The 18,535-nt window shown below is 37.6% G+C and overlaps 1 protein-coding gene across 1 annotated transcript in view; it reads right to left on the reverse strand.

Moving 5' to 3' along the window:
• Positions 1 to 9,247: 9,247 nt before the first annotated feature.
• The window catches only part of alkbh1 (alkB homolog 1, histone H2A dioxygenase), a 28,190-nt gene continuing 18,902 nt past the window's right edge, over positions 9,248 to 18,535 (reverse strand). The window contains exons 4-6 of the mRNA XM_028822273.2: positions 18,192 to 18,282; positions 12,655 to 12,848; positions 9,248 to 10,053 (exon numbers count right to left, since the gene is read on the reverse strand). Coding sequence (XP_028678106.1) covers positions 9,627 to 10,053; positions 12,655 to 12,848; positions 18,192 to 18,282 — 712 coding nt within the window. The 3' untranslated portion in view covers positions 9,248 to 9,626. The remainder of the gene's footprint in view (positions 10,054 to 12,654; positions 12,849 to 18,191; positions 18,283 to 18,535) is intronic.

Here is an 18,535-nt window from a genome sequence, read left to right on the forward strand (position 1 = left end):
AATACTGAGATTAATAAATGACCCCCCCCCCCCCACCCTAAACTCAATCAGGTGTCAGTGCCCATCATTTCCATTGCGGTTACTGGCTTCCTTCCACCTGTGATCAGTTGTAATGAGTGTGATTAGTGAAGCTGTTCCTGGAGCATTCATTCCCTTGCTTGGTAGTGCAACTGACAGCAAACAACTGACTAAGGGTGGAAAGCCACTTTCAAAAGATCTCAGGGACAGAGTTGTGGACAGACATAAGGCAGGAGATGGAGACAAAAAAATCTCAAAGGCTTTATCAATCCCAAGGAGCACAGTGAAGTCCATAATAAAGAAGTGTTTGGTACTACTAGGACCATCCCTGGATCCTCCAAACTGGATGGAAGAGCAAGGAGGAAACTGGTAACAGAGGCTACCAAGAGGCCAATGGCCACTTTAAAGGAGTTATAGGATTTGATGGCAAAAAGTGGTCATTAATGGTGTGCATGTGACAACAATTTTACAAGTGCTACACAATTGCGGCTTGTTCTGGAAGGTCGCAAGGAAAAAGCCACTTCTCAAGAAAGGCCACATTAAGGCTCGTTTGAGCTTGCACCTTGAAGTGGAAAAAGGTCTTATGGTCAGAGGAGACCAAAATCAAACTCTTTGGCCTCAATACCAAACGGTACACCAATGCAGCTCACCATCCTCAACACACCATACCTACAGTAAAGCATGGAGGGGGCAGCATCCTGTTGTAGGGGGCCTGGGGCTCTCGTTAGGGTAGAAGGAAAAATGGATGGGGCAAAATACCGTCAAATTCTTGAGGAAAACCTGCTACCCTCTGCCAGAAAGTTGAAGATGGGCAGAATGTTCACCTTTTAACATGACAACGACCTGAAGCACACAGCAAAATTGACCACACAGTGGCTGAAGGAGAAAAAAGGGGACTGCACTCCCTTATCCAGGCGAGTCAGAGCTGGGAGGACATGAAGCAACACTTGACTGGAGGAGGGCAGTGTGGTGGCGAGAGGAATTGTGTGAGAAAGTTTATGTAGAGAGAAGACCTGTGCTTGTGCTACTTTGTGGAGGAATTTGGTTAATAAACCATCCTTTATTTGATCCCAAGACACTGTGTGATCGTGTTTGGGGATTTTGTGGCTTGCTGACGTCCCGGGTTCCATTACATACTGTATATGCCAGTGTCACCTTAAATATGTAATGATGCCAATATCTTAGAGAAGTCTCCAGGTCACTATCTGTGTAGCTGTTTGTATCAATAGTAATCCTTAGTAGAATTAATGAAGATTAACCATCCAGCCATCCATCCATTATCCAACCTGCTATATCCTAACTACAGGGTCATGGGGGTCTGCTGGAGCCAATCCCAGCCAACACAGGGTGCAAGGCAGGAAACAAACCCCAGGCAGGGTGCCTGCCCACCACATTAATGAAGATTAGGAAGAGTTTATGCAGTTCTTCTATCTGAGTGGTAAATGCTAAGGATTAATCTCACTGGGAGTAAAGTAAGAAATGCAGACTACAGAGACATCACCTTTTTGTGCTCCCATGCTGTAAGAATAGCCAAACCTAAGTCAGACGCAGTGTGATGATATGAGAACCCAAGGCCAAGCACAAGGTTGCACACTAAGATGGGATTTCAGCCCCAGAGCAGTAGTTTCTTGGCATAACCTTTGCATTTCCAAAGGAGGCAAATGTGTATTTTCATTTGTATTATCATTTCAATTGGATCTGATACACAGCCAATGATAACATTTCTCACAAAAACAGGTAATGGCTTATCTTAAATCATTCTGACAGGTCATTAATGTGTTAGAGATCGGAGCAAATCCAGAGGTTATCACCAATTTGCACCGCTGATTGCATCCCAATCCAAGTATATGGTAGAAATAAGGCACAGCATGCTCATATTTCAGTCTCCCTGGGTGAAGACCTGTATTGATCCCTTCGGGCAATCAAGCTAAAAATAGCAAGCTGTCTTTTATTTATTTCGAGTATAAAACGGCATTGGCTGTACACGAACTGGGGAAGATGTAATGACAGCACTGCTATCCACTCAAAGGCAAAGTATAAAAGCGTGTAGACTAAATATTGTGAGAAGGGGATATTTATAGAGGAATGTGGGATGAGAATAAATTCGCATCCCACGGTTGATGCACCACAACTGGGCGAATTATTCAGTTTTGATTTGTCATAGGGAAGTCATGCTAATAAAAGTGATACAGTAATGCTTGACCTTGAGCATAAGAACCTGGGTAGAATACAAGCTAGGGTGTGCTAATGTGCACCTAAAATGATTATTATATATAAATGCACAGCAAAACTGCATCAACTAAACTCAACTCCTTTCATTTAGCATGAAAACTCTACTTCCACAGATCACCTGCCTCACAGTTACATACTGGTGGCTAGAAGAAGAGGCCTTTGGACAATAGAGTTGTGAATGTAGATGAGACCCGAGTTTCAGGTAGACAGTAGCAATGCCAAAAATCACTATCATGGTATATCTATAAAATTCTAATTTCTTTGGAAAACACCAGAATAATGTATCTGTACACACTTTTCAGATGGAAACAAATCTATTACTGCTTAATTGTGCACATACAGTCCGTGCACTTTTTGGTATTTGAAATTCTGTTTCAGAAAATATCATTTAAAAAAGAAAAAGAGACACTTATTTGATTTTCAACTTAAAAGGGAAAAATGAAAAAAGCAAAACAATTCCTTTTTTCCTTTTGTTCTTTCGCATATCAGAAAAGAAAAATGCAAGAAACGAGAACGAGAAAACACCCTTTATTTATTTTGTCTGAACCGGAAGTTTTTGTAGGTCAACAACCTGGTCAGATACCACTTGCAGCAAACACTGGTCACTGGTGTGTAGACTGGACCATCATCATGACATTGGAACAGTACTCAGACGTGATTTTAGAGATGGCAAAACAAGGCCTGTCATCGAAAATTATATCTGAGCATCTGTCATATGAACACGGAGAAGCGAGAAGGATTTCTACGAGAAATGTTAGAAAGTTTTGAGCAAATCTCGGGCTGTTGACTCTCTGACACACATTAGAAGATAACTTCAAGGCCGTCGATCAATGTGTTGCGAGGAGGACGGTTTGCACGTATCGTCAAAAATCGCGCAGAAGAAGTAGTACTTCCAGTATCAGACAACGCAAATGTGTCTGTTTTGTTGTTTTTGAGCTATTACACTTTCATTATTTGACTCACAAATAAATCCAGAAAAGTATGTGTAATTTTAAGTTTATGACTGCTACTTGTTGCCATAGAATTAAAAAATACCTTATTTTCCCTCATTTTATTATTTAAATCAACAATCCTCCATCCATCCATCATCCAACCCGCTATATCCCAACATCCCAAGAACATCTTGCTGCAGATGGTGTATCTGTACATCGTTCTACAATTCAGCGCAATTTGCACAAAGAACATTTGTATGGCAGGGTGATGAGAAAGAAGCCCTTTCTGCACTCACGTCACAAACAGAGTCGCTTGTTGTATGCAAATGCTCATTTAGACAAGCCAGATTCATTTTGGAACAAAGTGCTTTGGACTGATGAGATAAAAATGGAGTTATTTGGTCAGAACAAAAAGCGCTTTGCATGGCGGAAGAACACCGCATTCCAAGAAAAACACCTGCTACCTACTGTCAAATTTGGTGGAAGTTCCATCATGCTGTGGGGCTGTGGAGCTAGTTCAGGGACATGGGCCCTTGTTAAAGTCGAGGATGAATTCAACCCAATATCAACAAATTCTTCAGGATAATGTTCAAGAATCAGTCACAAAGTTGAAGTTACACAGGGGTTGGATATTCCAACAAGACAATGACCCAAAACACAGTATGAAATCTACAAAGGCATTCATGGTGAGGGAAAAGCACAATGTTCTAGAATGGCAGTCACAGTCCTCTGACTTCTAGAGGATGATTTAAAGCAGGCTGTCCATGCTCGGCAGCCATGAAATTTAACTAGAGAGATTTAGTATGGAAGAATGGTCACCAATACCTCCATCCAGAATCCAGACACTCATTAAAGGCTATAGGAGGACAGCGTCTAGAGGCTGTTATATTTGTAAAAGGAGGCTCAACTAAATATTGATGTCACATCTCTTTTGGGGTGCCCAGATTTATGCACTTGTCCAATTTTGTTATGATGCATATTTTCTGTTAATCCAATAAACTTAATGTCACTGCTGAAATACTACTGTTTCCATAAGGCATGTCATATATTAAAAGCTCAGGCAATGATAAACAAAAATCCAAAGAATTAAGCGGGGTTCACAAACATTTTCATATGACTGTAGATGCAAACTAAAATGGCAGCTTAATTTGTTTGCTATTTTTCACTTTTTAGCTACATCTTTTTTTTTCAAGCTTCTTATCTTTTGTTAATAGAAGGTAAGAGCTACAGACAATACATCAAGGGTAAATTTTAAAGTACTCTTGAATACTACCTACCCTTAACATTTCCACTGATGATACTTTTCCTGTGCAATTTGCTCGGTGGAGCTTCAGCAATTTCTCTCGCGGTGGTGATAATAGTTTTCTCCCAAGTGGACAGGTCATTTTTCCGTTAGGCATCATTCTTTTGATGTTTGGCTGCTTACACACATTGCAGCTAGAAATTAATCAAAATGTAAACATCCACAGAAATATATTAGGTAACTGAACAAGTAAAACAGATCGAGGATGAAAGAAATAACATTACAAGCAGAAAAACATTCATTCATCGATCAACTTTGACAAGCAGTTTTTTCTATTACACAAGCCAAAGAGAGTCTGAGTTGGGTGCAAGGCTGGAAACAACACTCAACGCTTTCATAATGCTTACTCAGTGAGTTGTACAATGTGCACTGTACATTTAGGATGCACTAGGTAACAAACTCATATAGATACAGGAAGAATATGTCAACTAAAAACAGGTAGCAGAAGAGTCTTTATTTGAGGTCATGTCGAATAAAGTAAAGTTATATTAATCACTGTACCATCGTGCTCCTCAAACAAATTGCATTTTAGTAGATGCCTGGACATATATACAGTGGTGTGAAAAACTATTTGCCCCCTTCCTGATTTCTTATTCTTTTGCATGTGTCACACAAAATGTTTCTGATCATCAAACACATTTAACCATTAGTCAAATATAACACAAGTAAACACAAAATGCAGTTTGTAAATGGTGGTTTTTATTATTTAGGGAGAAAAAAAAATCCAAACCTACATGGCCCTGTGTGAAAAAGTAATTGCCCCCTGAACCTAATAACTGGTTGGGCCACCCTTAGCAGCAATAACTGCAATCAAGCGTTTGCGATAACTTGCAATGAGTCTTTTACAGCGCTCTGGAGGAATTTTGGCCCACTCATCTTTGCAAAATTGTTGTAATTCAGCTTTATTTGAGGGTTTTCTAGCATGAACCGCCTTTTTAAGGTCATGCCATAGCATCTCAATTGGATTCAGGTCAGGACTTTGACTAGGCCACTCCAAAGTCTTCATTTTGTTTTTCTTCAGCCATTCAGAGGTGGATTTGCTGGTGTGTTTTGGGTCATTGTCCTGTTGCAGCACCCACGATCGCTTCAGCTTGAGTTGACGAACAGATGGCCGGACATTCTCCTTCAGGAGTTTTTGGTAGACAGTAGAATTCATGGTTCCATCTATCACAGCAAGCCTTCCAGGTCCTGAAGCAGCAAAACAACCCCAGACCATCACACTACCACCACATTTTACTGTTGGTATGATGTTCTTTTTCTGAAATGCTGTGTTCCTTTTACGCCAGATGTAACGGGACATTTGCCTTCCAAAAAGTTCAACTTTTGTCTCATCAGTCCACAAGGTATTTTCCCAAAAGTCTTGGCAATCATTGAGATGTTTCTTAGCAAAATTGAGACGAGCCCTAATGTTCTTTTTGCTTAACAGCGGTTTGCGTCTTGGAAATCTGCCATGCAGGCCGTTTTTGCCCAGTCTCTTTCTTATGGTGGAGTCGTGAACACTGACCTTAATTGAGGCAAGTGAGGCCTGCAGTTCTTTAGACGTTGTCCTGGGGTCTTTTGTGACCTCTCGGATGAGTCGTCTCTGCGCTCTTGGGGTAATTTTGGTCGGCCGGCCACTCCTGGGAAGGTTCACCACTGTTCCATGTTTTTGCCATTTGTGGATAATGGCTCTCACTGTGGTTCGCTGGAGTCCCAAAGCTTTAGAAATGGCTTTATAACCTTTACCAGACTGATAGATCTCAATTACTTCTGTTCTCATTTGTTCCTGAATTTTTTTGGATCTTGGCATGATGTCTAGCTTTTGAGGTGCTTTTGGTCTACTTCTCTGTGTCAGGCAGCTCCTATTTAAGTGATTTCTTGATTGAAACAGGTGTGGCAGTAATCAGGCCTGGGGGTGGCTACGGAAATTGAACTCAGGTGTGATACACCACAGTTAGGTTATTTTTTAACAAGGGGGCAATTACTTTTTCACACAGGGCCATGTAGGTTTGGATTTTTTTTCTCCCTAAATAATAAAAACCATCATTTAAAAACTGCATTTTGTGTTTACTTGTGTTATATTTGACTAATGGTTAAATGTGTTTGATGATCAGAAACATTTTGTGTGACAAACATGCAAAAGAATAAGAAATCAGGAAGGGGGCAAATAGTTTTTCACACCACTGTATATTCTTCAAACTATCTCTGACTAGCTTTTCACAGACAGAATGAATAGGCAGACTAACAGGGAAACTGCCTCGGAGGTCTATAAAAGAAAATTACCTTAAGTTAAGAAAGTATGGAAGAAGCCTGATGATCAAGTGACAGGAGTCTGCTGTAGACCACTGAATCCTGACATTTCAAGCAACAGCATCTTGTTTAATCAAAACAGACACATGCAGCAAAGAGGATGCTGTCACCACTGTGGACATCAACTTTCCATTCATTAACTGGGAAACACCAGCTGGAAGGACAGAAGAAAACACTCCAGTTTAAGGTAGACAAGTGTATAGTGTTACAACAGGACCATACATCTTCAATATACAGTAACACGGGGAAGATGATGACCTACAGCAACTAAACACTGGAAAAGCTTTGGGCGTGAGAAAACATTCTCATTGAGAAACATTAAAACATGCAAATGAAACATTGTGCCATGCATTTAAACCACAGGACAAAGATCAATATCAAGTGTCCTGTGTTTCACGTCGGTACCATATATTTCATTAAGAAATTATGTTTTAATATAAACAGTCAGAAGCAGAGCTCTTGTTTTATACTCCATGTTTCACCATGTGCCACTGAAACAAAATTTTTTGAGCACATTAAACATTGTGTCGGATACAAAATAAAATCTTTTATTTTACATCTACATCATTTTAAATCACATACAAAAGCTAAAACTTTCCTACTCAAAATGTTTATTGCTCTTGATCAGGTCTCATTTCAGGAAGTCTTCTTGTTTCCAGGTTGCTACAAATGACCAGGAAATCCTGCAGGGAAACCTTTCATTAACTCATAGTTTAACATCCACATAACCAAATATGTCAGAACGACAAACATTTTGCTTACAGTATTTTCTAATTATTTCTTAATGCCTTGCAGGGTCAGATACTGTACTTCTCTGAAGGGATCAGTAAAGAGCAAAATAATGTAACTGAGCTAAAGGAGTGCAAAGGGGACATTGTCCAGGGGAAGGGTTTTAAAGGGAGTATACAAAACACAGATAAAATCAGAATGGTGGCCAGAGAGCACCTCTAAAACGGAGGATGAGCCACTAGGTGGCAGAAAAATCATTTACCTTTAATGAAAACCTGTTGGACATGAGCCTTACCCGACCTGTGATGCTCTGAAGAGAATTACACCCCCCCCCCCCCCCCCCCATTACTGTACCATGCATGAGCTATGAGAGTGCTGAAAGAGGCCATCTCCTTTCCATTATTAGGTGCTCATGAGGGTGAAAAAACTCCCATAAAATGTGATATCTCAGTCCAGACCGGTGCAGGCAAGTCATATATGGAGATTTCTGATTTAGAATCACACAGGGAGATTCAAACACTTTCCTAGATTTCACAGCTAAGAATAATTTGTCATTAGTGTAATTAATATGAGTAATATGTTTTTGCCACTATATGGCACTGGCACATTTCTTATACACTTCGAAAATAAAAATACTTCATAGCATACAATCCACAACTGCAGACACTCTGCTTCCTGCCATTCCACATGAATACAGACATATTAGGCCTGTCTGCAATCACATACTGCTGAATGAGCACAGGACAACTGTTTGCACTAATTTTACTCACCATAGCTTGTGATGATACCTTAGCTTGAATAGTAGGCAACCTGCCTTTGATAAGCTCATTTCCAAACTGTTTTGTCCACCTTAATTTACTACTGTCATGCAAAAATTTTTACAAGCCAGAAATATTACAAAACTGAGCCATACCTACAACCCCAAATCAGAAAAAACTGGGATGGTATGGAAAATGCAAATTGAAGAAAAAAACAAAAAAAAAAAAACCACAGTGCTTCTTAAATGTATTTTTTATTAAATGCAGGAATGGATGTATCTTAACAAATTAAATGAAGTTGACCAGACAAAATATTAAACATCTGTCTGCAATGAATTAAAACTCAATGTAAAATTTTAGAATGTGTACATTTTATTTTCCATACTATCCAAACTTTTTCTGATTTGGGGTTGTAGATTAACAGATCAGGCAAGACTTGGCCCAACTGTGTGAAGAAGACGTAAGCAAGGGCTCTATAAACATAATTCAAACTCTGACAAAGCATCTGTTTAGATTACAGGCACATTATGTGTCACTCAAAAGTTACCAATCCAACTTAAAGAGTTAAAGAGAAACTGCCCGTGAAAGGTGCCTACAATTAAACAGTAGCAAAATATAAGTTAAGCCCAGAGTTTCATACAATTATGAATTGTACTCTGTGTTTCAGGATTCTACGGTGTACTAAACTATGACCACAGAGCCTTGAATATGCACGTGGAAAAAGCTTCCGTGCAGATGCTTTGATCAGGTAGGCCTGTAGGGCATACTTCCACACCCAGGATGGCCACGAACATCCTCAGAAAAAGGCTCACTGCAGTGTCATGATCAACATGAAGAAAGCTCACTGCTAAAAAAGGTTTCTTGGAAACTTTTTCAATAGAAAAATATTAGATATCCCATACATAAAATACTGTATCCTATATGACAACTGATACAATGCAAATATATTTTTCGTTTTCATATTTAAAAAAAAAAAACAACAAACATTTGAATCAAAGTTTAATTTGAGTGTTTTACAAAAATAGCTTTTCCAAGGCACAACAGATTAAAAAAAAGGGTATTTGACATGGAGAACAACCATTGGGTCATTTTAGGGTTCCACTTAATAAATTAAAAAAAATAAAATAAAGCATTATAAATTTCAAACACATTTACGGGCTATGGAAAACTCCATTTGGATCATAACACGTCATGTTTGTGATATCATGTCAATAAATAAACACTGATTACTGTATTTTAATGAAACTGAATCTACAGTAAATTCATAATTTGGCAAAAATATTTTTCCATTTTAAAATGGCAAGGTACCAATGACAAAAACAAATGAATCTCAATACCACAATTTGCACTAGAGTAAACTGTTAATCAGACATCTTTCTTTCTTTTAATTTCACTTGTACCATTTTCTTCATGATTGTCATAATAGGCATCCGATTGTCCCTTCACAGTTCTTTTATTGCTAGCTTCACTAGGGAAAACCGCTCCGATTTTGAGGACTTGTCTTACAGTCATGTTTATTCGTGATGTCTGCATATACTCTTCACAAATTTCCCAATCTTCTTTGGAAACAGTCTGTACAATTGAATCTTCTGGATTCTCGTTTCTAAACTCCTCAGTAAGACTCTGAGGGACAGGATGGCTATTAGTACATATTACAATTCGAGGAACAGCATGGTAGACAAGGCGGCTTAATCCAGACATAATTATAATATCTCCACTATGCATAAACATTGGAGTCACTGGGTCTTCTCTGCTTAAACCGCCAAGGAGAAAGATTGCAGAATGGCCAAAACTAATAGGGGGGGAAAAAAAAAAAAAAAAAAATCTTAAAATTAGAAAGCAGTATTGAGATTTTCTTTTTTAGTTATCTAAATCAATACAGATAAACTTTCTGATGCTGGAATCTATTTATGGTGCTCTGACAGGTCAATACTTGGGAAAGTTAAGCTTATTCTGCATGTGTAGTTTAAAGTAGGCTATAAACTCATACAGCTTTGTAGTACAAAAACAAATGCTTAACTGCAGTAATAAATCTGACATGCTTTGTTTTTTTATTCTAAAACATGAAGATATTCACATTAAGATGGACATTTCTTGAATTAATATTTATAGTTTTTTAGCAATAATATTGTTATGTGAACGCAAAGGAGTACTATAGCTACATACCTAATTCATGAATTTTTCCTTCTCACTCATAAAATATTCTAAAATATACTTTAGTGTTCGGGAGTGGCAGAGAAGTACGTAAGAGTTGTGCAGGATATGTACGAGGGAAGTGTGGCAGTGGTGAGGTCTGCGGTAGAAGTGATGGATGCATTCAAGTTGGAGGTGGGATTAAATCAGGGATCGGGTCTGAGCCCTTTCTTATTTGCAATGGTGATGGACAGGTTGACAGACGAGATTAAACAGGAGTCCCCATGGACTATGATGTTTGCTGATGACATTGTGATCTGTAGCGATAGTAGGGAGCAGGTTGAGAAGACCCTGGAGTGGTGGAGATATGAGAGGAGAGGAATGAAGGTCAGTAGGAACAAGACAGAATATATGTGTGTAAATGACAGGGAGGTTGCAGGGAGTAGAGTTGGAAAAGGTGGATGAGTTTAAATTCTTGGGATCAACAGTAGAGAGTAATGGGGATTGTGGAAGAGAGGTGAAAAAGAGTGCAGGCAGGGTGGAATGAGCGGAGAAGAGTGTCAAGAATAATTTGTGACAGACAGGTATCAGCAAGAGTGAAAGGGAAGGTCTACAGGACGGTAGTGAGACCAGCTATGTTATATGGGTTGGAGACGGTGGCACTGACCAGAAAGCAGGAGACAGAGCTGGAGGTAGCAGAGTTAAAGATGCTAAGATTTGTATTTGGTGTGACGAGGATGGATAGGATTAGAAATGAGGACATTAGAGGGTCAGCTCAAGTTGGACGGTTGGGAGACAAAGTCAGAGAGGTGAGATTGCGTTGGTTTGGACATGTGCAGAGGAGAGATGCTGGGTATATTGGGAGAAGGATGCTAAGGATAGAGCTGCCAGGGAAGAGGAAAAGAGGAAGGCCTAAGAGAAGGTTTATGGATGTGGTGAGAGAGGACATGCAGGTGATGGGGTGTAACAGAGCAAGATGAGGAGGACAGAAAGATATGGAAGAAGATGATCTGCTGTGGCAACCTCTAACGGGAGCAGCTGAAAGAAGAAGAAATTCTTTGTTACTGTCTTTTTCCTTTCCTTATCTGATGTGTGAATACTTGAATGCACTGAGCAAAACAGTTGTAAATAATATTAAAACAGTCATATTCCAGTATAATCAATCAAAAAATGTGCTTTGTAATCAGAAATGGTACCTTACACTTAAATAAACACAACAAGCACTAAAATCGAAATATATTAAACAAAACTAAAGTTAAACAACATCTTAAAAATCCAGGTTGTCCCTTGTTGTTGTGATGTAAGATTTTGCATATAACTTGATAAATACTTTGTATGTCTTTATTTGTAATTTAGGCAAAGCAAAGTAATTTAGTGTTACATTAGTGAGTGTTTACCGCCCCCCACCCCCAAGGAATGGGTCTCTTTGAATTTTACAACAGAGTTGGGGGAGGTTGTGCCTTAAACCAGTTTGGCGAGTGTTTCTCTGCTAGGGTCTTTCAACCCCCACAAGATAGCCATAAAGACATATGGTCTTGGGGGTGGTAGGTGTTAAGATGTTCTATTTCCTCATTGGTCTGAGGTATGGCTGTTTGGAATTGGCTTGTCTCAGAGGCCATTAAGTACTATGATGTCCTATTGGCTCTAGGGGTTGGGCAGAGAATCTATAAATCTGCTTGTTCAACCACATTCTCTCTCTCTTACTAAGCAACATATGATGAAGAAGTATCTCTCTTACCAAACTGATGAAGACCATCAAACCATGAACTGAAGAAGACAACACAATGGAGAGCACAACTCGGCAGCCATATTGAGGCAGACAATGCAGCCTGTTCTGAAGAAAGCTGAATGAAGCTTTAACTAAAGACATTTTTAAGTAACTAACAAGTCTGTGTGCCGCCTGAAACTACACATCACCATTTAATCAGGTTGTTTGGTTGCCAATATTCAAATGTACTTTACATATTATTATTTATGATTATTGTCAATAATACATTATTTTATGTGTAACTTAACTCCTGCTTGTCTTTTTACTACACCTAATTGCCTGAGGTTATAGATATAGAAGGGAAGGTGGGGATAAGTTATATACTATAATACCTTATAAGCAGTGGTAAGTCTGTGAGATTAGGCATTTTAACAAAGGCTACATATTACTAATACAATAGGGGAAAGTAGAGCAAGATATTACTCTACCAAGACAAAACACTTGTGATTCACAGGTTTATGATTTGCGGGTTTGTCACCAATTGAGCATTACCTGAAGGAGAGCAGTGGCTGACTATGATCAAGTTCAGATTCATCAACATGAATTCCGAGAGAAGAATCAAAGTGGTAGTAGTTCAGGATTCCTGCCTCTGCTGAAAAGTTCTGAAAGCCGCAGATGGCAGCTACTTTCTCAGAAAGAGCATGGAGATCATTGGGGAAAGGAGTATATCTGTCTGCGGAGTAAGTCTGAAAAAGACAAGCACCAACAGATGTGTATAAAAAAATCTAAAAAAAATGGATATCAATTCTAAATTTGACTGATTGACAACAATGCATTTTCTTTACAAGAAGTAGGTTTACAAAATTACTTCAATTTTTTGGATACATCCTTCACAGCTTGTCTACATTACTGACATGTTGACAGAGTGTGTCCTATATTTGCACCAAATTAAGATCTACTTCAAATTAGGCGGGCTGTTCTACCTCTTTGCCAAATGCTTTAAGATGTACTGACTAGACAGGCCAATGTTTTAGCTGAATTCATTGTCTGCAATCTACAACAATTACAGAACTTTCGTAGCCTTGTATATCATCAAGTATCAATATAATAAAATTAAAAAAAATTGCAAAACAGGTGCAATGCTATGTTATAGCATAGTGCCACAAAAATATATCAGAAAGCTTTAATCTTGCCTGCACTGCCGACACCTTTTAGGACTGTTCCACCAACTCATGGGCTTTTGACTGTAATCTTGTATCACTGTGATTCAGCCGAAAATAGGATCCAATTTTTCCAGTTTTCCTGTATCCAAATTTTGCTAACTGGAATGACACCTTGTTTTGCTCTTAGACATCTGTTGGGTCATTGACTGTCATATCTTATGTGTGACAACTGTAAACATTGATAAATTTCTGCAAAGCACTACCATTTTATTCTAATGTTAGCTGGCTAACCACAGCCCACCTGGCATTCGGTTGTGGTAGCCTTTACTGCCACCTTTCTTGAATGGTCCGTTTCTGCCTTAATGAGTACTAAGAACTCAGCGCAAGCTTTCCAATTCATGTTTGAATAAAAATATTACATTTTGCTGAAAATGAGAAAGGTTGCTATTTTTGATATCCACTACCATTACACAATCAAAACCACCTGAATATTACCGCTTGTCATTTCTCTTTCTGAACTCTTCTACCACCCCGCCACACACAATCTTTCTGTTAACACCCACAGAACTGCAATTCTCCCAGCACATTTGGTAAAATTTCCTCAAGAAGATAAAACCAACTTGCTACACAGGCAATTCAAGAAAGCAGCATCAGGCGTGCAATTTATTTTCTGCAATAAAGGGTTAAATTACATCTGACACCATGGACAAAACTGTTGTGAAAATATAATGTGCAGAGGGTTAGGCTCAGTCAAAATTAATATTTAAAAGTGACAGTATGGTTTACTGCTCCTCCGCATCGAGAGGAGTCAGATGAGGTGGCTCGGGCATCTGATCAGGATGCCTCCTGGACGCCTCCCTGGTGAGGTGTTCCGGGCACGTCCAACCGGGAGGAGGCCCCGGGGAAGACCCAGGACACGCTGGAGGGACTATGTCTCCCGGCTGGCCTGGGAACGCCTCAGGATTCTCCCGGAAGAGCTAGAAGAAGTGGCCGGGGAGAGGGAAGTCTGGGCATCTCTGCTCAAGCTGCTGCCCCTGCGACCCGACCTCGGATAAGCGGAAGAGGATGGATGGATGGATGAGTATGGTTTACTAGTTTAATTTCCTCACAGGTTTAATTCTATAATGAAATGCCCTTCTCTCTTACTTTTTGTTAAATTAATTATATAAAAGAGAGACAGGCCCATTTAGCATAATGTAGAGTCTACAACTGTGGAAAGGTTCAGTTCAAAAGTATGAAAAAAAGTGCCTAAAACATAAAAAGCAATAAAAAGTGTAAATGTCATTAATCCTAATAAATGTAAAAGTCAGTTTACTTAAATGATGTTTTCACCACTACATATTTTCTTTTTCATATTTTAATCATTAGCAGTTCTAAGGCCATTTATATAACCATTTCACATTTCTAAGATCAATCTTTCAGGATATTTTATACTGTTGGGGGGGGGGGGAGGGGATACAAAATTAAATTTTATCCAAGGTGATGTGATCCGAGTACATTAAAAAGTTTTTTTTTTTTTTTTTAAATAAGCACATAAGCATCTCTGGAATTTAGAAAATGTTTATCTCAAAATAAATAAATAAACAAATAAATGACAGAAAACACATATACCTGTACATTATTTAAGGAAGACTGAAAATTGTTTTGGCTGAGACCAGGTGCCAAGAGCAAATTTATTGTCATTTGAAAGAATTAAAAAACATTCAACAACTGCTATACTGATGCTAGTAAACATAAAATCGAAAGCAAAAATGTAAGCACTCTTGTAAATCTGATGCTTCTCAGCACAGTCTGTACTTTCTTTTCTCAAGCTTGTCTTTCGTAAATGTATTTCATAATCAGCAAATAAAACATTGCACAGTCTAGGTAGATAGCTACATATAAAACAAAACGTGATTAAATTTGGCTTGTACCTTACATCTTTAGTGAGGAGTAACTGTACTAAAATTTAAAAACTAACTTTCGGTGTCAAGTGAAAATTACAGCTATTGATGACACAGAATCCCTCACTGATTTAATATTAGGTTAAGATCAAATATTGTTACTGTAATTAGTAAACAGACTGGTTTATTACCCATACAATTAAATACGACTTTTTCAGTTCTAAAGAAAAAGAATATACAGTCAGTATATCTTAGGACTTTTCAAAAAGAAAGCAAAATAATAAAAAATGAAAAACGTCTGTTTACAGTTCAGAGAAACAAATTTTGTGCACTTAATTATCTTTAAATTTTTGAAAATAATTGATTACCACACATTGGATGCTTTCGCATCTAACTACCACTTTTATCCCATGTCAATAGTTACATCTGGCTGTGTTTTGAGTTCAGTGTGTACATTACCTGCAAAACCATCCCATTTATCTTATGTGTTAAAACTGATATTTTTTTTTACTTTCATATCTTACTCAACAATAATGACTACTTTATGGAAGAACTATTGTATATTCCTCATTCACTTATTTTAATAATTAAATAAAAAAAAAATGAGCAGGTATTTCAACTCACCACAAAACAGGCTGTATATATTACTCTCCTGTCTATAATGGAACAGCCAGTAAAGCATAATCAGTCTGCCAAATATATAAAAAAGCACTGCGGAACATACAGACTTGCCAATGTATGTCAGTCAACATCTGAAAAATGTTTTGTCACAAACACTGCCACGGAGAACCAAAACCCAAGCCAACATGAACAAAAGAAGGCTTATGGGATGAATGCCTGAACAAAAAGACTTTAATAGCAATTAACTTCATATATTAAAGTGATACAGGTTTGAAATGCAAGGTCTATAAAATTGAATTGAAAGGGTCACACTGCTTCCCATCTGCACATATCATGGTGATAGTTATTTAAAAGAAATTTTCAGTTTTTGTTTTATTATTTATCACCATAAAAACTGGAAATTAGTTATCTTCTATAATAACTCATTCGTTCATTTTATTTTGACCTGTTTATCCAGTTCAGAATCATAAGAAGCTAGCAATGAGGGCATGGTAGAATTCAATGCAGGACAGGGCACACAGGTTGTTAACATTATTCATTTTTGTAACTTACTAGCTAGTATGTATGGAAATTTGACTTGCTACATATGTACTTACTTTGTGCTACAGTAAATCTTATTAGAAACAGATTACATAAAAAAACTTCAGATAAATTGATACCATTTAGTCTATAGTTATTGTAACCCCTTATTTCAATAAGTTTCTAAATTGCTGTAACTGTCACCTAACAAATGGCAATACAGTACTGCATTAATAATTCATATACTGTATTAATTCAGATAATACAGTGCAAATTTTAAAGTACAGTACTGTACTTTGCTTCAAGACATGCCTACTAAAATTGGCTTTACCATTTTGCTAGAAAAACACAAGAGGTTTTTTGAAATATCTTTTTAACCCACAAACTTTAGTAATGGTTAAATTTGACATAGTACATTTTAATAAGTTAAAACTGGGACAGATTTGGCATTGCTCCATAAACTTTTCAATTGCTCTTAAAATAGTTTAAAAATAAAACTCCACTAAGAGAGATGGATCTTTTTCATGATATAAATACTATTTTAAGTCTCTAACCATTATCTGGGCTTCAAAAAATATCAAGCAACCCAGTCCATCCAGAAATACAATTTTTTTTCATTGTGTCTTGAAGGCAGCATAAATGGGAAGACAGAAATATCTATTTATTAAAGACTTCAAGAAATTTGAATCTTGCAGCTGCTTCTTCAGCAAGAGAAGTCATCATGATTTCTGTCAAATTGTCCAACGGCATTTCCCTTCATAAGATAAGCATTTAGTGAGGTGGAGGATTAGGCAAGCGAGAGGAAAAAACCCCATTATAATACAATTTTCAAAGCAACTGAACAAGGAAAAAATATAATTATGTATAAATAACAACATGAATAAGTCAAATATAAAAGCACATTAAAAAAGGACTACTCTGAAGCAAAATGTACTTGCCTGTGAGAGAATTTATTTAAATACAGTGTGTGTAATTTTAATTTCTAATTTAAAAAAAAAATTAGATTTCCTTCTCATTATGTGATACACATATCTCGCCCACCAGACAACACATCTGCATGCACTGTTTTTATTTCAAAATAAAAAAATGGATGTTACAACCTATGAAGCACAGTCATAACAGGCTTTACAGTCATCCATTAGTCTTTATTAAACAGTAATATAGAAATAATGTGTGGAAGATGGTTTTATACAAAAAAATATTTTCTGATAGCTTTCTACCACTGTTACAAATATTGCATTGAAAATGTCAAAATATCTGATGACAAAAAAAAAATACAAAAGTAACTGTTAAGACAATTAAAATTCTTGAAAACTGACTTATGTATTTTTCTCCAAAGACTGCATTTGTTACGTCAGATTTAAGACTTTACCAGATAAACATGCCAACCAACATAGATGTGTAATTTATGCACTTGTTTCACACGACACTGTTTGTTTAGGTTTTGGGTGTTGTTAAATTGGCCCTAGTGTGCGTGTGTCTGTCTTGTGTGTTCTCCCTGTGATCGACTAGTGCCCTGTCCAGGGATTGCTATTGTCTTATGTCCTATGCTTGCTGCAATAGGCTTTGTCTTTCCCTCGAACAAGCCTAGGGTAAAACAGGTCTAGAAGATGGATAAACGATACCACATTGTTTATAATTGTTATGTGAATTCTGCTTGAGGGTTTGGTAAAGTATGCAAAGGTGCATAATAATAGGGAATATTAATTAAAATATTAAATATTAACAAGTGAAAATTAACTCTTTTCTGATAACATTGATAAACAGAAAAACACTATCCTAATAGAATGATTTAAATAAATTCTTTTAAACATAAATCAAAACATAAAGCAGCAGAAAAGAGAAAGTTAAAAAAATAGTCTCAAAAATGGAACAAGGAAGAGGTTTGAAATCAATAAATTACCTTTGTGTCCCAGTTATAATGGTACCCCAAGGTCACCCAGCGTAACTTCTCTAAAAGAGTTTTTGGCGCCCTTTTCACAGAATCCTTTAACCTAAGAAGAAGAAAAAAATATTTTAGGACAGTCTGCAGAATATAGCAAACATTCTGTAAACCTTTGCCCTTGATAAACTGCTCCTGCTGTGCTGAGAAATGTACCAGCAATCAGGCACATAGCAATAAGCTTTCCTGGCAGGAAGCTTTGCGAATCATGCAAGAGTCCTTGCTGTTGCTAAATTCATGATGGAAGCAGTCAAAGGCTGTAATTTTGATCTCTGCATCATTCTGTCAAGAAGTACCAATACTGG

This window comes from Erpetoichthys calabaricus, chromosome 16 (assembly GCF_900747795.2).
Source record: "Erpetoichthys calabaricus chromosome 16, fErpCal1.3, whole genome shotgun sequence".
Lineage (NCBI taxonomy): Eukaryota > Metazoa > Chordata > Cladistia > Polypteriformes > Polypteridae > Erpetoichthys > Erpetoichthys calabaricus.